The sequence below is a fragment of the Capra hircus genome, chromosome 5, assembly GCF_001704415.2.
Source record: "Capra hircus breed San Clemente chromosome 5, ASM170441v1, whole genome shotgun sequence".
Classification (NCBI taxonomy): domain Eukaryota; kingdom Metazoa; phylum Chordata; class Mammalia; order Artiodactyla; family Bovidae; genus Capra; species Capra hircus.
Genome location: NC_030812.1, coordinates 24,135,155 through 24,159,631, shown reverse-complemented (window position 1 = coordinate 24,159,631; position 24,477 = coordinate 24,135,155). Strand labels below are relative to the sequence as shown.

The following is a 24,477-nucleotide window of genomic DNA, read 5'->3' as shown; positions in this document are numbered from 1 at the left end:
GCAACTGAACTGAACTGAACTGAACTGAACTGAACTGAATGGCTAATAACACTGAACATCTCTTCATATGTGACCTGCTATCTGTGTATCTTCCTTGATGAAATATCTATTCATGTCTTTTGCCCATTTTTCAGTTCAGTTTAGTCACTCAGTCATGTCTGACTCTTTGTGACCCCATGGACTGCAGCACGCCAGGCTTCTCTGTCCATCACCAACTCCCACAGCTTGCTCAAACTGATGTCCATCGAGTTGGTGATGTCATCCAGCTATCTCATCCTCTGTTGTCCCCTTCTCCTCCTGCCCTCAATCTTTCCCAGCATCAGGGTCTTTTCAGTGAGTCAGTTCTTCACATCAGGTGGCCAAAGTATTGGAGCCTCAGCTTCAGCATCAGTCCTTCCAATGAATGTTCAGGACTGATTTCCTTTAGGAATGACTGGTTTGATCTCCTTGCAGTCTAAGGAACTCTCAAGAGTCTTCAACACCACAGTTCAAAAGCATCAATTCTTCGGTGCTCATCTTTCTTTATGGTCCAACTCTCACATCCATACATGACTACTGGAGAAACCATAGCTTTGACTAGACGGACCTTTGCTGGCAAAGTAATGTCTCTGCTTTTTAATATCCTGTGTAGGTTGGTCATAGCTTTTCTTCCAAGGAGCAAGCGTCTTTTAATTTCATGGCTGCAGTTACCTTCTGCAGTGATTTTGGAGCCCAAGAAAATAAAGTTTCTCACTGTTTCCATTGTTTCCCTATCTATTTGCCATGAAGTGATGGGACCAGATGCCATGATCTTAGTTTTTTGAATGTTGAGTTTTAAACCAGAGTTTTCACTCTCCTCTTTCACTTTCATCAAGAGGCTCTTTATAGTTTCTCTTCACTTTCTGCCATAAGGGTGGTGTCATCTGCATATCTGAGGTTACTGATATTTCTCCCTGCAGTCTTAATTCCAGCTTGTGTTTCCTCCAGCCCAACATTTTGCATGATGTACTCTGCATAGAAGTTAAATAAGCAGGGTGACAATACACAGCCTTGACGGACTCCTGTCCCAATTTAGAACCAATCTGTTGTTCCATGTCCGGTTCTCACTGTTGCTTCTTGACCCACATGTAGATTTCTCAGGAGGCAGGTAAGGTGGTCTGGTATTCCCATCTCTTGAAGAATTTTCCGCAGTTTGTTGTGATCCACAGAATCAAAGGCTTTAGTGTAGTCAATGAAGCAGAAATAGGTGCTTTCCTGGAATTCTCTTGCTTTTTCTATGATCCAACGGATGTTGGCAATTTGACTTCTGGTTCCTCTGCCTTTTTTTAATCCAGTTGAATTGTTTATTTTTTTTTTTTTTACTGCTGAGTTTTGAGAGTTCTTTATATATTCTGGATACTAATCCAGCTAATTTGTTGCATTTGTGGTTTTGCAAATATTTCTCCCCATCTGTATTCTGTCCTTTCATCCTGTTAACAAGGTTTTTACAAAGCAAAAGTTTTTAATTTTGATGAGGTAAAATACATTTTGTACTTCTTAATGTAACTTCATGTCTTCAGGGAAGATAAATGTTAGGGATCAGTTTCTTGAACACTTGAAATCTCCATGTAGAATCCTCCTTAAGATTCATTGCTGTTAGCAATGAAGACAAGGACATAGAAAACAGACTTATGGATAAGGGTGAGGGAGAAGAGGGAGAGGGCAAGATGCGTGGAAAGAGTAGCATGCATACATACACACTAACGTTTGTAAGCAGATAGCCAATGGGAATTTGCTGTATGACTCAGGGAACTCAAACGGGGGCTCTGTAATACCACAGAGAGGTGAGAATGGGCAGGAGGTGGGAGGGAGATTCAAGAGGGAGAGGACACATGTACACCTATGGCTAATTCATGTTGATGTATGACAGAAATCAAACTAACATTGTAAAGCAATCATCAGTCAATTAAAAAATTGAAAAAAGATTTCATTGGTCTTGAGAAATCAGTAGCATGACATTGTTAAATTAAAAAAAAAAAAAAAAGGAAACTTAGAAGGCAAGTTCACAAGCCTGCAAAGTTTGAATCTTTCTACTTTCCTGTTTTTATCAAAATCTTGCCAAGTGGAAGTTATGGGTTTCTGTGCCAGATGATTGCTAATGCTAAATAAATAGCAGCAATTGTTTTCTTACAGTTATATAGAACATGCTATCTTGAAAATTAAGTATAAACATTTAAAGTGGTCATTTCCAGTTGGCTGTAAATCAGGTAGTTAAAATTAGAGATTTATATTTGTATCAACCCTGGAAGCTTCTGGTCTGGGATATAAACAAGTTATATATATATATTTTTAAATATATATCAGCATGCAGTCACATTAAGCTATTTGAATAAATTTTAAAAATCTGATTTATTCTCTTTCCACTCTGTCCTTAAATCCTTAGGAGAAAAGCTTGCTGTACTTTTTGTCTTACATATTTTCCCTGGAGAAGGAAATTTCCCTCTACTATTAAATAAAAATATTATATGAAAGGAAATACATTTTCCTTTACTTTATAAGAGGCTTACATTTTCATCTTTAAAGTCACACTTTCTTTTATATTTATTTCCTTCTCCCTGCTAGTGACATGAAGCTTAACATAACTAAGGAACTGAGTTTCACCAGGAGACGACTTTTTCCCTTTGCCCCACCACGGTACCAAGGATATAACTATCTTTGCATTCATAGTAACCTTTTTTTTTTTTTTTTTGAAGTCTGTCTCCTTGTCTAAATGGGATAGCCTTTCAGGATTGGACCATGTCATCCTCTTTTTTTTTTAATTAAAAAAAATTATTTATTTAGTTTTGGCTACACTGGGTCTTTCTTGCTGCACACAGGCTTTCTCTAGTTGCGGCGAGTGGGGATTTCTCTCTAGTTATGGTATGCAGGCCTCTCACTGCAGAGGCTTCTCTTATCGTGGAGCACAGGTTCTAGGTGCATGGGCTCAGTAGCTGTGGTGCACGACCTTAGTTGCCACTCGGCATATGTATTAGTTCCCAGACCAAGGATCAAACTTGTGTCCCCTCTATTGAAAGGCAGATACTTAACCACCGGACCACCAGGGACATCCCTCTTATTCATTTTTATATCCTTAGCACCAGGAACAGAGCCCATCACATCAAAGATGCTCAGTAAGCAATCGCAGAGTTCACAATTTCAGTAACTACTTAGTATATGAAAATTAGTAACACTCATTGTTCAGCACATTTTCATCCTTATAATATTGTTCATTCCAACCCCTGGAGGGCAAAAGCTACCTTTTGCTTACCTCTTACTCATTTTTAAAACCCTAGTGCTGAGAAAATAACTAGGCATTTAATAAATGTTGAATCTATCCATTCACTCAGCAAGTATGCATTGAATATGTGATACTATGTTAGGAACCAGACCTGTACACACTTACCTAGAAGGCATCATTTTTTCCATCAGGTAACCTATGATCTAGTTGGGGAAGGGCACATACAAAACACCACACAAAATATTTAAATAATGTGATAAGATAACTTTTGCGTTCAAACAAGAGGTATGGACTGTAATTAGTTCAAGAGTCTAGGAGGTCATCTGGAATGGACTGACCAAGGAAGGCTCAACTAGTGGCCTGATAAAAACTGTGTCCTCACCAGAATTCTCTGCTCACTCTTCTATGTGTGTTGTCCTTAGGTCCTGCTTTCTCTTGCAATGCCACCCTTCTCACTGTCCTGTCTATCTAGACCCAGCATGAAATGTTGTATTAGGGTTTTAAAAACTGGTTTAAGTAAAAAGAAATGCCTTGCCTTGCCTAGGAGGGGAGGACCTAGCCACATCTGATGTGGTGGATCGCCTGCCATGATGGCATCCAACAATTCTCCCATCCCTGTGTGTGTACTACTCCAGTCAAGAGTGGATGCTACTTCTCCTCCCCTTGAGCCTGGTCTAGGCTTTTGACTCATTCTAACCAATAGAATGTGACAGAAGCGGTACCCTGCCAACTCCAGGCTATCCCTTAAGAGGTCTGGCATCATTTGGTTTTGATCTCTTGAAAACCACTCACCATGTAAATAAGTCCAGCTATTCCAATAGAGAGAGGGGAGCCCGCGAAGAAAGGAGACTATGAAATATAAAAATATTTTGTTTAAATATATAAACATATACAAATTGAGATAGAGGCCTGGCCAGCCCCAGGTATTCCAGCCATCCCCATTCCTCTTGGTGTTGATAGGTGAGTGAAGCCATCTTGGATACTCCAGCTCCAGCCAGTATCACAAGGAGCAGAGAAAAGACAAACTACGCAGAGTTGCTCAAAATGCAGATTCATAAGCAAATGAATGGTAGTTGTTGTAAGCCAGTATATCTTAGGGTGAGCGGTCGCGTGGCAGTAGATAGTGGAAAAAGCTGGATTCGGTGCTCCAACAATTCAGCGATGAGTCTTTCCCCTTTCATGGCTGTTTCCCTCGGAAAGGAAGTTGTGTTTGTATGTCTACAACATATAGCAGGAATGCCCACCACAGCAGCAGGCTTATATTCTACCGGCTGAACCTAGTGCCAACTTGATGGGCTCAGTTCTTTCCCAGTAGTTACAGCAGAAGTCTCAGGGGAGACTCTGATTGGCTCTGACTGGGTCATGAGCCTCTTTCTGCGCAAGTTGAAGCAACTCTGATTGGCCAAGTCTGGATCACGTGCCTCTTCTGGAGGCAGAGGTCTGGTGTGGTCAGTCTCACCTAAATTACTTGAATTGAGGGTGGGGATGGGGTGGATCCCAAAAGGAAAATCCAGGTACTGTTAATATTTTGAGAATAAGAGGCTGGATGCTGTGGCAGGCAGAAACAACAAATACGTACTATGAGAATCCAGTACAATCCTATCTCTTTTGCGAAGCCTTTTCTCACTATTTTACACTATTATGGCTGGAATGACCCAGTTCACTTCTTTCCTGCTGAGAACATGCTGCGTTATTGTGCCTTACAGTTTGGAAGTAAATTCTTACTTTACACCCTAGATTTTGTACCTTTATCTTCCGTATTGTTCTGATTGCATTTTCTACTTTAAAGGTGCGTTTTTTAAAAAAAAATTTTAATTACCTTTTGCAGAGAGAGGCTTTTGGAGGCTGTTATCAGAGGCACAGATAATTCTTATGTTGAAGAAAAAATGTGTGTCCTCTCTCTCTCCCTGAGTCTGACAAAACCTTAGGCATTGCCTGCAAAAGAAGGCACATGGTCTATTTTCCCCATGGGTCCTAATTCCAAAAAAGAGAGCCAATGGTGATCCACACGGCTTGTTTTCTTTCTTTTCTGGGGAGCTTGCTCTTGTGCTATTTAATTTGGTTTTTTTAAAACATTATTTTGTATGAGTGCCCAGTAGAGCAGCTTTTGGGCAACTGGCTTATGAAATAAAATGATCTAAAAAAGAACATCCTCTGTTAATTGAAATTGAAGTGAGCCTAATATAGTTTTAATTCATTCTTTTTGTGGAGGATCAGCGTTTCTTACCAGAATGGAGTTCTTCTAAGCAACACCAAGACAGTAATAGAAATGGAAAATAGCTGCCTGCTGTCACACTAACCAAAGCCCAATCTTGGCTTGTCAGAGACCTTACTTAGGTCTGGCCTCTCTAAAGTTACACACAGATACAGTTACACACACATGTACATGCGTACACCTGATCAATATAATTTCTACAGTCCTAGGTACCTGAAAAAATGAGGCATCAGGCAAATGAGGAGGAAAAACCCAGAGACAGACTCTTACCAATTTCAGAATGGATCTTTATAAGATTACATTGGCATAAAGACAATAACAACAGACTGTCTTGCCTTTATATCAAGATTTATACTTGTAAATTGTTATTCAGTTCAGTTCAGTTGCTCAGTTGTGTCCAACTCTTTGCAACTCCATGAACCGCAGCACGCCAGGCCTCCCTGTCCATCACCAACTCCTGGAGTTTACCCAAACCCATGTGCATCGAGTCGGTGATGCCATCCAACCATCTCATCCTCTGTCGTCCCCTTCTCCTCCTGCCCTCAATCTTTCCCAATATCGGGGTCTTTTCAAATGAGTCAGCTCTTCGCATCAGGTGGCCAAAGTATTGAGTTTCAGCTTCAACATCAGTCCTTCCAGTGAATACCCAGGACTGATTTCCTTTAGAATGGACTGGTTGGATCTCCTTGCAGTGCAAGGGACTCTCAAGAGTCTTCTACAACACCACAGTTCAAAAGCATCAATTCTTCGGTGCTCATTACATTTGTGTATATAAGTAGGTACTCCACTGGTGACTTAAATCCAGGATTAAGGATGCCATCATCACATCTGTCTTTTGAGTCTTTGTTATCTTTAGAATTTTAAATTATGAAATATTGTATATATGTGTAGGCATGAAAACATATCTAGTATAACAATAGCCATTCAGTAAATATGGCATTATTTATAATCTTGTTTCCCTTTCCTCTTGAATCCTTCTTTATCTCCACACTAGAGGTAAATACTCTCCTGAAATTTGTGTATATCATGCTCTTAACTTTTCTTAATAGCTTAGCTATATATCTTTGTTCTCCTAAAAATGCCATTTATTCTTCCTATTTCAACTTTACTTGAATAGAATCTCACAACAGGCAGTTTTATGTGGTTTGCTTTCTTTTGTTTCTCAGTATTGTTGATTAAATTCATCTATATTGATTATTTTTAGCTCATTTTGTTTGTGGCTTATCTTTTCACTTTATTTTTTTTTTCATGAGCAGAAAAATTAAAACAGTGTAGTTGAATCTTTATGGTTTATGTTTTTTGTGAACTACTTTTTATGACTTGAGATCAGAATGATATTCTTCCACTTTCTTTCAGCAGTTTTAAAAATTGCATTTTCTCCTTTAGGTCTTTAATCTGTCTGATACTGATTTTTTGTATGCCTTGAGGTAGGGATCAGTTTTTTTTTTTTCCTCCCAAGTGAAAAGACAGAGCATTTGCTTAGAAAATTTCAGATATTCCCATCTTTCTCAGAATTAAACTCAAAGTTCTTAAAATGGTCTAAATTACCCTATACGACCTGGTCCTTTGAAATGTTTCTGATTTCATCGACTGTTGTTCCAGGCAACACTGGCCTCCTTGCTCTTCCTGAACACTCCCAAATGTTCCTGCTTTGGGGACTTTATATCAATACTTGCTATTTCTTCCATCAACAGTCTTCAGACATCTACGTGGCTAGCTCCCCTTCTTCCTAGATCTCTTCTCAGATGTTACCTTATCATGGAGGCCTTCTGTGGCCACCCTAGCTAAGATCATACACACATGCACATTTGAAATCTCTCTTCTCTGCTTTGGAATAACTCACCTGAAAAACTGTCTGGGACTGGTGGAGTTGTTTCATATATGGGGAGTATTTTAAAATGTTGATTTAATTTTTGAATGATTTTAGGACTCTATGGAGTTTTCCATTTCTTAAGTTAGTTTTGATAAATTTGTCCTCTTTGTTAATATATATATATATGTATTTAGAAATCTTTGCCTTTTTTAGAACTTTTTATTTTATATTGGGGTAAGGCCAATTAACAATGTTATGATGGTTTCAGGTAAACAGTGAAGGGACTCAGCCATACATGTGTATGTATCCATTCTCCCCCGAACCCTGCTCCAATAAAAGATATGTTTTATTTCAGTTTTTAAATAGTCAATATATGCACACAGTTCAAGCTTTCAAGTTCAAAAAGCATATACAGTGAGAAATAAACCTTCATCCGTTCCTTCTAGCTACCTAGTTCCTGTCTCCTGCCATCAGTTTCTTGTCTATTTCTCTAGTTTCATGTTAATTCTCCCCGAAATATGCTATGCATATTTAACCATATATATATATATAGTTTTTATATAAATGGTGGAATACTATATATATATATTATTCTGCACATTGCTTTTTACTAACCAGATATGTTAGAGATATTTCTGTAGCTATACATTGACAGCTGCCATTCTATTACAAGTACCTAACACTGGAGAAGGCAATGGCAACCCACTCCAGTACTCTTGCCTGGGAAATCCCATGGATGGAGGAGCCTGGTGGGCTGCAGTCCATGGGGTCACTGAGGGTCAGACACGACTGAGTGACTTCACTTTCACTTTTCACTTTCATGCATTGGAGAAGGAAATGGCAACCCACTCCAGTGTTCTTGCCTGGAGAATCCCAGGGACGGGGGAGCCTGGTGGGCTGCCGTCTATGGGGTCTCACAGAGTTGGACACGACTGATGTAACTTAGCAGCAGCAGCAGCACTTAGCTGGATGTCTATATTGTAATTTACTCAATCTCCTTCTGAAGGACACTGAAGCTGTTCTCAATTTTTGCAGTAGCCTTCTAGCCAGTGTCCCTTACCCATCTTTAATCAGTGCATCTCACAGCTATTAGATATTTCTTCTTCTTTACCTTCCATCCTGATATTGTCTTGTCCCCTTTTACAACCCTCCGGCAGCTCTCCCAGTATCCAACAATAGGGCTGAACTAATTAGCCTTGCAGTAGAGCCCTGCACCACATGGTCGCCGCCTACTTTTTCCATCCAGTCTTTCTGTTCCTGAAGAGACTCCCTAAACTGATGGCTTGAGGTTTTCCAAATGTACCTTTGTTTTTGGGCTTCCCAGGTGGCGTTAGTGGTAAAGAACCCATCTGCCAATGTAGGTAGAGGTAAGAAATGCGAGTTCCATCTATGGGTGGGGAAGATCCCCTGGAGGAAGGCATGGCAACCCACTCCAGTATTCTTGCCTGGAGAATCCCATGGACAGAGGAGCCTGGCGGTCTACAGTCCATAGGGGTTGCCCAGAGTTGGATGTGACTTAGCATGCACCTTTATTTTTATGCTCAGGATTTTTCTTCTGCCTGCACTTCCCTTCCCCCTCAGCCCTTTGAAGGAGAGGATCACAGTCCTCCTCCTTCTGGGCTGGTAAGGTTTAACTCTAACTCTTCTCTGGAGCAGCTGCACTTTCAGTATTTCAACTCATTCTCCCACTGGTACACTGTCTATAACCAGACGAAGTGTTTTCACTGTCTCCTCTAGACTCCATATTTCTTGTGGGGAGGAACTCTTCACTCGAAATAGGGAATACTAAAATGAAAAGATGTATCTTGATTTTCAAGTAGTTTCCAACATAAAGGTGAGCCAGACTTGCAAAATAAAAATACGTAACATTATAGATGGTTGTTTAAGGGGAAGTGTAGTCTTTGTTCAGTGGAATCAGAAGAAAAACATGAGCACTTAAAAAAAAAAAAAGACCTCAGACACAAAAAAAGAATTCTGATCCCTACCCCAGGGCCTAGCACGATGTCCCATAAGTGCATGTTGAATACGAGTGACGTGAAAGGAAGCATTAAAGGCATACCTCAACATCTTGACCAAAATCCATCTTTCATCAGGTAAGTCAACAAATAGTGGAGATGCCACTCATCTTTTGAGTGAAAAGAGGGCAGTGTGGAAGGAGGTGTCATCCAGTGTAAGCAAGCGAGGGAGGCAGAGCCGAGGCACCTGGAGAGGGTCTCTGGAGGGCGGGGCGCGCAGGGGGCGCGGCAGAGACGGGAGGGGGCGGAGACTCGCGCCCCGGCCCCGCCTCCCCCGCCCTCCCTACTCCGCGGCAGCGGCAGTGGCGGCGGCGCAGGGCGGCCGCGCGGGTGTTGGCAGCAGCTGCGGGAGCCCGCACCGCCCCCTGGCCGAGGCTCCCCCGGGCGAGCCCGAGCCCGAGCCCGAGCACGCCGGCAGCTCGCGGCGCGGCGGCACTGGACCCCGGGAAAGTTCCCGGCGCCAACGCCGAGATGCCGGGCAGCGACACGGCGCTCACCGTGGACCGGACCTATTCCGACCCGGGCCGGCACCACCACTACAAGAGAAGGGTGAGGGTCGCGGTCGTTGTGGCGGTGGGGGCGCCCTCCCAGGGGCGAGGTTGGGTGGGCGTGGGCTCCCGCGGGGACGACCTCGCCCTACGCGTTTCGCCGGCTCCCTCCCTCCCTTCCCTGCGGCTCGGAGCCCGGACTTCCCTGCACCTTTCGGGCTGACGGGGATGGGAAGGGGGGCGTGGGAGCTCGGCCCGCGCGGTTCCGAGACCTCCAGTTCCCCTCCGGGGTGGGAGCAGCGCCAAGCCCGGGCCCACCGCCTCTCGTCTGTCCCGCGGCGCCAGGGTCTCCTCGACGACCGGCGCTCCGCCGCCCTCTCCGCCAGGGAGCGCTCGCCTCGCGGGGCCAGACGCGAGGGGATCCCGCCGCCCGCGTTGTCGTGTCCCGGGCGTTCGGCCTCCCAGCTTCCTAAACTCAAGTGCAGCCGCCGCGCCTCCCCAGCCGTCGGGGCTTTCGGGCTCGGGGCTGTGCGCGGCCGGAGCGTGGACAGGCGGCAGACCCCGCTTCCCGGTTTCTCGCGGCCGCTCCTCCGGGCTTTGCCCCAGTGAAAAGTCGGTCTTGCGCGCTGCCTGTACAGAGTTTCTAGTCGTGAGGAGCAGGCGCCCTCTCCATTGTTTGCTGTGTAATTTGCTGTTGCTGATTTTGGCTGTGGGCGAAAATAGCTTTTCAGAGTGAGCAGCGGAGACGAACCACGTAATGCTCGAACAGGGAGGGAGGCCTCAGCCTTCGGGCCGGTCCCTCCGGAGAGAGGAAGCCTCACCTGCCTCGGGGATCGCTTTGCTCTTTTAGGGATGTTTGATCGTCCAGGTTGAACACTTGGCTCTCCCCTTTACTGATTGAACTGCAGTTTAGAACTGCACCTCCTCCGCCTGGCATTTGTTCGGGCGAGGATTGCCTGAAGGTGTTCTTTGCGCTAACTGCTCTCTTGCACGATCTTAGTCGTCGAGTGCCAGCCTCTGCTTAAAGTTCAGGAGGTAAGATCGTGCTCGCATCTGTTAATCAGTTTAACAAAATGATTTAATTTTTTCGGATTAAGTACATTTAGTGGAGTAATACTCATCTCCAGCATCCAGCCCGCTCTCACCTCCCCACAAAAGAATTCTCCCTCTCTTTTTCTGCACTTTCTTAAAAGTTCCATAACAGTTTGTAGTGAAAATAACTAGAAACTGCGTTTGTAAGAAAATATTGACAATAAAAAATCTTTGGTTACCCAAAGTTAGACGTTTGTTGAGAGATGGCTGCTGACTAATACACTGTTAACTGCAAAGGAAGATGAAGATCTTTTTCTGATGACTTTGTAATCAGGAGGATGTGTGGTCCATAGTGTTGTAGTCGACGGAAGACATTTCAGGTTTGAAAAAAGTGTGGAAGCTGGGTTTCTCTTGTCACAACTGTGATAATCTTCGTGTAAACAGCAGGATTAGTAATCTTTGAGGGAGGGATGGCTCATTGTGAACCATTTAAGCAATTTGGCAAAAGCACACGGAACTTTCCAAAACTCAGCTCTTTCTAGCTTAACTACTGAGATGGAAAGTGGCAAAGCAGATGTGTAAGTCAGCGACAGACTTTATCTCTGCTGTATCTGCTGCTGTTCCATTTCCACACCCATCTTTCCTGTTAAAGTAGGGGAACTGTTTGTGAAGGGGGTTTCTTATTTTATTTAAAATTCTGTTGACCGTGTTAAAGTACTACATGGAGACACCTGGTTTTTATATAGACCATATATTAAAACTGTGTTAGACATATATATACTGATTATTCTAAATTAGCTTATATAGGGCAAATGAAATCTTGTAAGCACTGGACAAAATCAAATTGAGGAAGGCTAGAACTTCAGTGCGCTGTGATCACAAGTTCTACGGCAAAGACCTTTACTCAGATGAGGCTGATATAATTTTGATCTGTCCTGAAGGCTGCCATAAGACTGCTATAATGAAGGCCAGGCGGAAGCAATTTTCCTGTGCAGAAAGCATCCCAGTAGATGATTTTAACTCCTGTTTTGTGGTACTCATTTGAATGTAGCTATAAAAACACATTTTCTTTACACTCAGCAAGTATGTGATGCTGAGGGTAACCTCAAGGAACACTGATACTTAATTTCTTGATGTCACCTTTGCCTTGACAATAAATCATCTAGTATAGGATTCATTTATTTATTTTTCGATGGGAGTGCAGTTGCTTTACAGTGTTGTGTTAGTTTCTGCTGTGCAGCAAATTGAATTGACTATACGTTTACCTATATCCCCTCTCTTTTGGATTTCCTTCCCATTTAGGTCACCAGAGGGCACAGAGTAGAGTTCCCTGTGCCATACAGTAAGGTTCTAACATAGGATTTAAAAAGAACCTTTTCGTGGACTTATTTGGTAAGTTAGCTCCCCTAAAAACATTATAATGAGAAATGGAGGTGTGTGTGAGGAGTTGATTAACCTTTCAGAGATAAGAAGTTTCCCCCTGGTGGGGGCCAAGACTCAGTGAGATCAAGGTCTTGTTTACCAAATGGTCACTTTCTGTGTTCAAAATTGATACCGTGTTGAGAGAGCAGGGAAAATAGACATCTTGCTTGCTGAGCTTGTTTAAGCCTTTGAGACTAGAATAATAATGAGGCAGTGTACTATTTTAACAGTGCACAAGTCTATTTTTACAGCCAGGTGGATTAACCTAAATTCCTCCCCCCCCCACCCCCCTTGGTGAAAATGTAATGTAACTGATGAATTCTGTGATTGTCTCTAAGCTGACAAGTCAGGGTCATTCACATTTTTAAATTTCGTCTGGGTAAAACTCAGAAATGGTACATGTTAAAACTCGCTGCACATTATATCCCTTTATTTTAAAAGAAAGAACGTACATAATTAGAATCTTACTTTTTTTTTCATGTCCTAGATAGTTAAAGCCTATTATCTATTTAAGAATATAGGGAGTCTGCTTTCTATATAGTAACTGGTTTTTATTAATTATGTCTGAATCAAATTTTTGTCAGTTCTAATTTTAAGTGTCCTAAAAAGCCATCTTCAGCCACTAGGGTCTAGTGCCAACAGCTGTGGCTCTGGAAGCAGAAGACTTGGATCTTAACTGGCTCTTCACACTTCCCAATGGGGTGACTGCTGGGCAGGCTCTAACCTTTCCAAGCCTCCAGTTGCCCATGCATAAAAGGTGATAGTAATCCCCAGTTTGGGGAGTGATTGTGAGTCTTCTAAGAGAATTTGTAAAAACAGTGGTTGTATATACTCAGTAGTAGCTGTTTTTCTCCATGTGTGAGGTAAATAATTTTTGTTCCTTATGCTGTTGGTCCACTGATCAGAACCGCTGGTTGTCTGGAGTGCCTGCCTTCCCCCCATCTCTAGTCTGCCAGCCATGCCCCTGGATCTCTGACATTCCTCTGGATTCCTTTCCTTCTTCTCGTGTTCCCCAGACATCCCGCCTTGGTTTAGCCACTTATAACCTCAGGAGGAGATAGCTGGTGTTTTAGCTTCCTCATTACTCTTGGATGTCATCAACTTCTATTCCATCCTGCCTGTACAGACCAGACTGTTCCGTCTGCAGAACCGCTTTCATGCGGCTAGCCCGCAGAAGACAGATCCTCTGCTAGTTAGGGCTGCTTACTAAGCACTCGACCTTGGACCTTACAGTTATCCTAGGCCCTAGCTTCCTCTTCCACACTGTTGAGGTGTTGTTAGTAATAAATGAGTCATGTCTATAAAATGTCAGGTACACTGAAAGACTCAATAGATGGTATCCAGGTTTTGTTATTGCTATGTAAGACATGAGTTTGAGCAAGCAGGAGTTGGTGCTGGGCAGGGAAGCCTGGCGTGCTGGAGTCCACCGGGTTGCAAAGAGTCGGACATGACTGAGCGACTGATCTGAAACACATATTCATAAACTTGAGAATGGAAAGACTGCTGATTTTGTGAATAATACAGAGACTTTTCTTGGATTTTTAGCATGTGGTACCTTCCTCCATTGCACATTCCTCATCAATTGATTGCTTACATGTTTATGAACGATAGACACTGGTGCTGGGAGAGCACGAGGCTTCATTCAGCAAATATTTCTGAGCCCCTTCTCTGTGCTCGCTGCTGTTCTAGGCATCAGCAAGATATGGGTGATGAAACAGTCTGGCCGCTCTGGAAATTTAGTATCTAGTGAATGTATCTTTTTTATCCTTGTAGCCCCAGGAAATACCCTTCTCTTTTATAGGAGGAAGTGATGACAGTAAGTACAAGTCTCTAGTGTCTGAAGTAAAACCTGTGTCCGGCATAGTTGCCACCTGTAGTACATCTTTAAACCTTCTGAGGTTTGGAAATAGATCCAGAACTACACGATGAGTAACGGCCAGAGGCAGTCAGGGAGAGGAAGATGTCAGAGCCCTTCTCACTGTGAAAATGTGAAAATAAGTTGATGATTGCATGCTTACTTCCTGAACAGAAACCAGAGCGAGTGGAAACAGACTTCTGTAGTGACACTGACCTGGTGAAGGGGTAACTTGAGTGAGTGGTCTGTGAGTACAGTTTTTAATCAGTGATTTGTTTTCTTCTAAAGAGTTAATTAAAGGGATGGTCGGTAGATGAATGTGTGAGTTGTAACTGTCTTCAGTATAGCATGAATGGATTGATGTGTTGTGTTTTTTGAGCAATGCTTTGCTGTGGGCTCACTGGTTCTCCCTTTAGAGGAAAATGAATTGCCAGCCTCCAGCAACACGCCTGCTTGTCACATCTGCTGTGGAACACCAAGACAGCTGCTACCAAGTTGGATCACAGGATGTGTTTGCTTCAGACCCACTGCCTAAATTTCCAGGTCTGCCGTTAAGGTCAGAAATGAGCCTCGTGCTTCTGGGTGGAAATTGCCCAGGTCTTGACTTAGGAGAGGCTGCTAAGTCAAGCCCAGCTTGACTTTGTTTCAGCCCTGCCATTTCTTTGTTTAATTGTGTTTTCGTGTTTTCAGTGGAGCGTGGTGAGGGGGGAGTGGTGAGAGAGAGGAGAACCATGAATCACTGTACTGTGAATCAGAGTGAGGACTTCACATTCCTCAGAAAAGGAAAATGGGGATATATGATCTATGCATAATCCAGCTGCTTCCACTGACTTGGGAGAGGGCGATGCTGCTTGAAGGAGAATGTAGTGTCTGTGTCGATTATTCCTCTATAAGAAGGCAAAATTTGAACGTAAGTAAAGAGAAGAATGCAGCAACAGTGATAATAGCCAATAGGTACCAGTTCCCATCTGGTTCCATCACTTCATGGGAAATAGATGGGGAAACAGTGTCAGACTTTATTTTTTGGGGCTCCAAAATCACTGCAGATGGTTACTGCAGCCATGAAATTAAAAGATGCTTACTCCTTGGAAGAAAAGTTATGACCAACCTAGATAGCATATTCAAAAGCAGAGACATTACTTTGCCAACAAAGGTCCGTCTAGTCAAGGCTGTGGTTTTTCCAGTAGTCATGTATGGATGTGAGAGTTGGACTGTGAAGAAGGCTGAGTGCCAAAGAATTGATGCTTTTGAACTGTGGTGTTGGAGAAGACTCTTGAGAGTCCCTTGGACTGCAAGGAGATCCAACCAGTCCATTCTGAAGGAGATCAACCGTGGGATTTCTTTGGAAGGAATGATGCTGAAGCTGAAACTCCAGTACTTTGGCCACCTCATGCAAAGAGTTGACTCATTGGAAAAGACTCTGATGCTGGGAGAGATTGGGGGCAGGAGGAGAAGGGGACGACCGAGGATGAAATGGCTGGATGGCATCACCAACTCAGTGGACATGAGTCTGAGTTAACTCTGGGAGTTGATGATGGACAGGGAGGCCTGGCATGCTGCGAATCATGGGGTTGCAGAGTCGGACACGACTGAGCGACTGAACTGAACTGAACCAGTTCCTTACTATATACCAGGTGCCAATAGTAAACAATTCAAATGCACTCCTTAATCCTCACGATATCCTATTTATACTTATGTTTTACAGATGGAGGAGTTAAAGCCCAGGTGGGTTAAGTGATTTGTCCAAGGCCTGTGGCTGTTGGGAAATAGTGGCGCTTGGGTTTGACGAATCCAGATCTAATTCCAGAGCTGGCATTTTAGCCACTTCCCAGTCTTCTGCCTCTGCGCTGAGTGCAGAAGAGCAGTTCTGTCTTAAGAAACCTGCTCAGGGCTTGGGGATGAATGTGCTCCACCTCTGCTGGGGGCCCGCCAGACTGCGCACTTGAGATTGTTAGGAAACTGCACACTGCTGGTACTCTGCAGGTGGGTGGTTGTTCCCAGTGAGTATTCGGTGGATGAACAATTTAGAGTGATTGTTTATAACTTCTTATAATGCCTAGGGCGTAAGAATTTTGACAGTAGTTGAGGACATCTTCAAGGCTGTTGAATAAGCTTACAACTTAAAGACATTGTTAAAGAGTCATATTCTTCCTGGTGTGTTTTCTCTGAAGGATGAGCAGTGGAAGGACAAAACAAGGGTGGTTTCTTCTTGTGATAGTTGAGTCACTTTCTGGCCTCACAGGATCTCTCTGTAAGACTCAAGCTTCACTGGGCGGGCATATCCTTCTAACCCTTAAGGCAGAGGTTGGAAAGTTAGACTTAAAGATTTCACCGTGTTAGCACTGGAAGAGAATTCAGACATTTAACTCCACATCATTCTATTTATACTTTGCAAGAATAAATCCAACCAGACTGTAACCAGATAGAATGAATACAAACTGATTTAAGGACTAAGCACTATACCAGCTCCTGTCTTAGAAGAGACTTTCTTAAAAGAAAGCTACTTAAAACACTTCAAAGTAAAGTGAAGTCGCTCAGTTGTGTCCAACTCTTTGTGACCCCATGGACTGTAGCCTACCAGGCTCCTCCGTCCGTCCATGGGATTTTCCAGGCAAGAGTACTGGAGTAGGTTGCCATTTCCTTCTCCAGAGGGATCTTCTTGACCCAGGGATCGAACCCAGGACTCCTACATTGTAGGCAGATGCTTTTACCGTCTGAGCCACCAGGGAAGTCCTTAAAACGCTTTCAATACCATACAAATTGCTAAGTTATGTGATAAACATCTCAAAATTGAACTTGATGAAAAAATTATTTTCAGTAGAGAATTAATTAATGAACAAATTTAAAATTTTGTGATTTGGGGGTAAAAAAGTGAATTTGAATAATTTAGTGGTAGGCCATTATGCTTCTGAATTTATTTCCAGATTTCTGGTGGGGTTGGAGTGAATAGGAGGGGTAACAATTCATATATTAAACTACTTAGTTGTATTGGATCTGCTGCGACTGTTTTAAAATTCTCTTTTCTGGGGCTTCCCGTGTGGTTCAGTGGTTAAGACTCTGCCTTCCATTGCAGGGGCACAGGTTCAATCTCTGGGCAGGAAACTAATGTCCCGTATGCTGTGGGGTGTGATGAAAATTTAAAAATCTTTTCTGAGGTCCCTTTTATGGTCCTTTTTTTTTTTTTTCCCCCAAAATCAAGTTTTGTGATGTGAGTTCATCTTTGTCTTGACCTCCTACCTGTTGGGAAAGGGTATTGGGAAAAAACATGTACCAGATGCAAAAGTCATAGAATACATCACGTGCGGATTTAACTTAGAATTTCAGCCTCAGTCTTCTGTCACCTCTGAAGCCCTCCGTTCCTGTGAGTCTCTTTTGAGAGCATCTTCCAGCACCCTTTGTCTTTGGCATATATAATTTCCATACAGCACAGCCCCTGAACACAAGCCAGCAACATCATCAGCTTCTTAGCCTAAGAAACAGTCGTGCGCTGGCACCCTGGGGGAAGCCAGGGGTGGGTCTGTCACCTTCCAGGAGCTGGCACGTCTGTCCTGAGGGGCACGCCTCCCTCCGTGAAAGTATGTGTGCTTCCTGCCTCATGAGCTGACCTGAGAGCTCAACCTAGGTGTGGCTTTATTACATAGTATGTTTCTACCCTTTCCCTAGTGGCTCAGGTGGTAAAGAGTCTGCCTGCAATGCAGGAGACCCTGTTTCAGTCCCTGGTTGGGAAGATCCCTTGGGAAAGAAAATGGCAACCCACTCCAGTATTCTTGCCTGGAAAATCCCATGGACAGAGGAGCCCGGTGGGCTCCAGTTCATGGGGTCACAGAGTCGGACACGCCCGAGCAGCTTTCTCTTTCATATTTGTGCACTCATGTTTCTATGCAGATGTCCCACGGGCACCTCAAAGTCTGTGTGCCAAACTTAATTTGTTCTCTCACACCCCCGCCCCCAACTCCTGATGGATACTTTTCCCACAGTCCCCAAACTGGATGCCGGGGAAGCCCACTCAGTCAGCCCCCTTACCACCACATCCGATGGTTTGCTTCCTAAATTTTCTCAACCACCTTTTCCTCTTCATCCCCAACACCACTGCCTCAATTTGCTTCCAGATTTGAGGGTTGGAGCGAAGGGTTCAGAGTCTGGAGTCAACCTGGGACGCCGCTCCTCCCCCTGCCTGCTTGTGTGAATGACCGTGAGAAGTGGGGTTGGCAGACCCATCACAGTGTGGGTTGTTCTGACACTGAGTCATCTTCTGTCTAGTGCAGAGTTCCCCAAACCTCACTCATTCCCACACCTCCTACGCAGACCACCAGCAACTTAATTTATTTAATATTTCTAAATCAGTTTGGGCTTCCCTGGTACCTCAGTGGTGAAAAATCCACCTGCCAGTGCTGGAGATGCGGGTTCGATCCCTGGGTCGGGAAGATCCCCTGGAGAAGGAAATGGCAGCCCACTCCAATATTCTTGCCTGGAGAATCCCAAGGACAGAGGAGCCTGAGGGGCTACAGTCTATGGGGTCGCAAAGAGTCAGACACAACTGAGCAACTAAAAAAACAACAGCAGTGTTAACTACTCTAGGTGAATATCGTCTGGGCCTCTGAGGCCTCTGCACCAGATAAAAAAGGGGATGAGCAAACGTGGGAGCTTGGTAAAGGGGCTGTTAGCGCAGAACCCAGACTCTCTCCCAGCCTCAAACAGCTGTGTTGGGTTGAGGATTGTTTTCAAGGAACTAACTCACTCTCTCTGATTCTGTGTGTATTTAATGCTTTCAATTTTGTCCACCTAAAATGATTCAGAATCATTCAGGAAAACACTAGCCTTGATGTGTCATCATCTCTCTTCCTTTATGAAACAGTTAAGACCTTTGGTCTTGAAAATGCTAAGAGATTTTTCTTCTTCTCATGGATTGCAAAAATTTAAATAATTGAATGTTTGGGATGAACAAAAGCACACTCTGGTGAGTTGAAGGCAGGCTTGTTGGGATAGGAATGCTTGGGAGAGGTTGGGAAATTGAGAGTTGTGTTCTAGGCTGTCTTTCTAGTCTTCTGATGACCTGAGAAAAACTGAGACAATGGAGGGCGTGGGGCTAAACAGTGGAACATCCAGAAGATGCAGATTCTTTGGGAATTTCAGGCAGGGACAGAAAGATGGGTGGAGAAGAAATTTAAGCTCTGTGTTTTTCTGAAGTAAAGTTGAATCTAATTAAGCTGTATCTGTAAGCTTGTTGTAAGGAAATTAAATGATGCCTTGAGCTGCAGCCTTTTTCAGAAATTTTGATGTAAGCACTCGTCCAGAAATAAAGTCTGTCCTTAGTGAAAGCTATACTTCGTCACCTGGATATATTTACTCCTGTGAGTGCAACTGTGTGTTAGGACCAAAATTCTCTCCTTTTTTTTTTTTTTTTTTTTCTGTTTTTTTGTAAAGATTTTGTGATAATCCGGAAGACTTGGGACTCGACTTCAGATAGTCAGTGGTATACTATTTTAATCTCACTAATTGGAACAGGTGGCCTCGATTTGAGACTGAACACTAGTTGGCATAGGTTTTAATTTATCTGAAAATATGAGATCCATTCAGTAAGAGCTGCTCAGGCTGTGTGTTGGCATCCGGGATGGTGCTTGAACGCTTCAGCCATTAAGCGCTCAGAAGACAGGAAGGTTGTAGAGATGCAGTGGAATAGCCTGCTCCTTTGACTCCATCCTTAAGTGCTGGATGCAGAACTTACAAAGGAACATGGTTAAGGGAAGCATGTCCAGGTGCTTGAGACATCTGCTTGTAAATATTTCTCCAAGCGAGGGCAATGTGTCGAGTATGTCCTCTGACTCCAGTACGCAAGATGGCGTGTTTCAAGAGGACGTCATGCTGTCCTCAGGGTTCTGGAGGTCTTAGCAGGTATGCGGTGCAGGGCTGTGCCTGGGTGACGCAGCTTACTGGAAGTGCTCAAGTTCAGATGTCCTAAGACATCTCTCATGAAATCACACATGGTCACCAGATCCTGAGCTTCTCCAGCTGGACCCCTGCTTGGTTTTTACAGTAACTGTGTGCTTCGCTGAGTGTCTTGTCAAGATTTTGCTTTAAATCCTTCAGCAGGACAGAATCCCAGCCTGTCACCCGAGCCTCTTCATCTGACCTATGTCTTTTATGCCCTCTTGTCCCTTGAGCCCCGGTCTCTGTTCTTTGTGGGCTCCCCTGCCTCCCCTCTCTGCCTGTGGGCGCTTGCTCCATCTTCTCACATGGGGATAGTTACATCCTTTTTATCCAGACATGCAGCATGATACATACTTGGGACATGTAAATACTGACCAAATAAGTGAATGTGGGTATGCTGTGAAATTGCTCAGCGGGACTTGAGAAGCTGGAAAACATATTCTACTCTTGATCTTTATCAATGCAGACTAATCGAACTTGTTATAATTGCTATACAGGATTCCAGTCTATGGGTAGTCCATAATTTATTTAACCATTTCCTTATTACAGGAAACATGTATTGCTTTCAGTCTTTAATTACTATAGGCACCTCACTCACCACACTGGGGCATGCTTCTTTTTGCACATGTGAAGAATATATGAAAGTCACTCAGTTGTGACCGACTCTTTGCAACCCCATGGACTGTATAGTCCATGGAATTCTCTAGGCCAGAATACTGGAGTGGGTAGCCTTTCCCTTCTCCAGGGGATCTTCCCAACCCAGGGATCAAACCCAGGTCTCCTGCATTGCAGGCAGATTCTTTACCAGCTGAGCCACAAGGGAAGCCCAAGAATACTGGAGTGGGTAGCCTATCCCTTCTCCAGCAGATCTTCCATTTGAAAGCTAAATTCTTAAACGTGGGTTTGCTCATCAAAGGGTATGTGCCTTTTAAGTTATGGTATTGTGAAATTGAACGCTGTTACCTGTGTCAAACAGTAGGAGCTGAAGGTACAGTAGAGAGTGAAACTGTTAGAGTTTATGTAACCATCAATGTATCAACATGCCTCAGCTCACATTTTTCTGACACATAGTGTATTGCAAGGTTTTTTGATGCTTGCTAATCTGGTAGGTGAAAACTGGTACCTCATTTTAATTTAAATTTTTCCTGATACAAATGAGATTACCTGTATTTTTAAATATTTTGAAATAATTTTAGAGGCAGAGGAAGTGGCAGAAAGTAGTACAGAGGTGTCCATTTACCCTCTCCCACCACCTAGATTTTCCCAACGGTTACATCTTATGTAATTATAGTACAATGTTTTAATCATATTTTTATACCCTTATAAACATTTCTCTTTATTGTGAATTACCTGTTTATATATTCTGGTCATTTACTTATTGGGTTGTTAATCTCACATTGATTGGTAGTAGTTTTTACTTATTAAATAGGTTGTTTTGCATATTGTTTTTTCTGTTTGTCATTTTGTCTGTTAATTTTCCACTGTCATGTAACAAATTCCTGCAAATCTAGCAACTTAAAGCGACACCTATTTATCATCACACAGTTTCCATGAGCCAAGAGTTCAGGCCCAGCTTACCTGCGTCTCTTCTCGTTAAGTTTCATCAGCCTAAAAATCAAGGTGTCAGCCAGGATTACAGTCTTGTCTGAGGCGTGGGATCCTTTTCTAAGCTCATCTGTTCTTTACCGAGTTAAGTTCTTTGCAGTTGTAGGACTGAGGCCCTCGGCCCTCACAGGCTGCCCAGCTGCCTTCCTGCCACGTGGTCCTCTCTACAACGTGGCAGTTTATTTCTTCAAGGCCAGCAGACAAGTATCTCTGTCGCACCCACCTCTAGAGACCTGATAGGCCAGGCCCACTCAGTTATTCCACCTTTTGATGAACTGAAGTCAGCTGATTAGGGACCTTAATTATATCTGCAAAATTCTTTTACCCTTGACAAATAATGTAACCTAATCATGGAGGTAAAACCCCATCTTACTCACAGGTCTTGTGTATACACAAGGAGAGGTTATCATACAAGGTGTATACACCAGTGCGTAGGAGTCTTGGGGTCTCTCTTAGAATTCTGCCTTCCACACTGACTTAATGATACCTCGCATATATAGAGGTAGCATGTAGCAAACACGGAATATATGCTAACCAGACTTTGCCATGAAGAAATTTTAAAAATTTTAGCACTTATTAAAGGTTTGTGTCATTCTTAGAGTAGCCTTTTAAATGACTCTTTAAAAAACCATAAACAACCACGGTGTTTTACAATACATTGTATGATTTTTCTTTTTATGTATTTTAATCTTTGATCCAGTTAGAATTTGATCCTCTTTAAGATGTCTGCACATAAATGCCGTAGTTATTCCTGCGCCATTTTTTGCAGCTACTTCTCTTTAAAAATACACTGCTGTCCATATGTATAGTTTCATTTTCATGAATTTCTTTCTCTGGTTGTAAATGTATTGAATCAAAGGTTATGCTTTTGGTTCATTTTTTCTGGAGTGATATCCTTCCTCCCCATCTCCTCCTCCTCCCCACAAAGTGAACATTTTGAGAACTCTAGCTCATGTATTTAGAAACTTTCAACAGGCATAGTTCCAGTATCACTTACGCTAAGGAAAGACCAAAGGGTAAAACAGAAGAGATGGTAGAGTTTGTCATTTAAAAATAAAAATTTGCTTTCAACCCTTTTGAACTAGATGTTACCTTTCCACAAATTCTATTTGATGTAAAGTCTTGGAGAAGGAAATGGCAACCCACTCCAAATATTCTTGCCTGGAGAATTCCATGGACAAGAGGAGCCTGGTGGGCTACGGTTCATGGGGTCACAAAGAGTCAGACACGACTGATCAACTAACACTTTCATTTATCCTTCCATATGTTTGCAAAAGCTGTTACAGTATAAAGAATATGTATTCTTACTGCCTTAATCATTGTGGTCCACCGTCTTAGCTCCAGAGATGAAAGAACAGGAGTAACTCTCAGCAGACTTTGAAGCTTAGGAAAAGCTTGGTCCTCCCCTTAGGAAACATCTATAGCTCCCTTGTGCTATCCTTGGTACTAGGAATTTAAGTTGGTTTATGACTCATGTTAACATAATAAAACAAGATTTTGTGTTTGTAGGTAATAAGGTGTTGCTATATGTGGCTTAATTACTCATATTTGTAAGTTACTCCTGTGGCTTGCTAAATATCACTAGATATTTAGTAGTTGTTATATGCACCAAAGTTAATTACGGAGAGGTTCACATGGGTTACAGTGCATGTGTCTGACAGAGAGGGAAGTTGAAACTGTTTGTTGTACCCAGAAATTCACACTTAACGTTTCGTAAGCTGACCCATGAGTGTATTACAATGGTGAAACGAGTATGCTTTTATTACGTGTGTTTTCATTTGAGAAAGGCCACCGTGCTTGTCAAAACCTCCTGACTTAAGCAAATTATCAAGTAATATTTCTTTTATAGAGCCAGCCAAAGTTTACCTCATGTGCTGAGCAATTTAGAGGTACTCACTGCCTTGGCATCATCTGTTGGATATGTGGGTGCCAAAATTAAAGTGAGAGTCTCCTTTCATTCAACTGGCTCATTCATGTACTGTACCACCATGGGAGCCGTGAGGGCTCTTATTTATACCACATTTTTGTCCGTTTTAGTGCCCAGACACGCTCCTACTGTTTGGGTAGGTGGGAGCGCATTGAATTCTGTTGAGAAACTTAACTAGCACTTTGGCAATTTAAAATGATTTTAAGTACTCAGGGCTCAAATTGGGCTCTATTTATAAAGAAAGAATTAAAAGGAGAGCTCTTCAGCTTTATGCTGTTTAAAGATGGTTTTGCTATTTCAACAAACATTTTTTGAAACTTTTCTTTGGGCAAATAAGAGGTGAATGAAATAATCACATATTTATGTGGTTTCCTTTAAATTAATGTTGATGCCTTCTCAGCCTTCATTTTTAAAAATTATTTGTTGCACATTTGGGGTGATGTTAATGATAGCTGATTTGTTTAATAAGAATAATACATATACAGTTGAGAGAGATATTGAATCTGTACCCAAAGATTACTTTATGTTTTCTGAAACTTTGAACATTTCAGAAATCACAGTTACTTTGTTGGTAAATAAATTCCCCCCTCTTTGGCTGCTCTGGGTCTCAGTGGCAGCATGCAGGATCTTTAGTTGTGACGTGCAAACTCTTAGTGGCGGCATGTGGGATCTAGTTCCCTGTGCTGGTCTGTGCTAAATTGTTTCAGTTGTGTCTGACTCTTCGTGATCCTGTGGACTGTATGTAGCCCGCCAGGCGCCTCTGTCCATGGGATTCTCCAGGCAAGAATACTGGAGTGGGTTGCTGCACCCTCCTCCAGGGGGTCTTTCCGACCCAGGGATTGAACCCACATCTCTGGCATCTCCAGCGTTGGCAAGTGGGTTCTTTACCATTGGATAATTGTTCCTTAGTTTATTTAAACAATAAGGTAAAATGAGGCTGGA

At 43.0% G+C, this 24,477-nt stretch overlaps 1 protein-coding gene across 1 annotated transcript in view; it reads left to right on the top strand.

Annotated features, from left to right (window-relative positions):
* The window catches only part of TMCC3 (transmembrane and coiled-coil domain family 3), a 70,085-nt gene continuing 55,138 nt past the window's right edge, over nucleotides 9,531–24,477 (top strand). Inside the window, exon 1 of the mRNA XM_018047629.1 lies at nucleotides 9,531–9,827. Within this exon, the coding sequence (XP_017903118.1) occupies nucleotides 9,750–9,827 (78 nt within the window). The 5' untranslated portion in view covers nucleotides 9,531–9,749. The remainder of the gene's footprint in view (nucleotides 9,828–24,477) is intronic.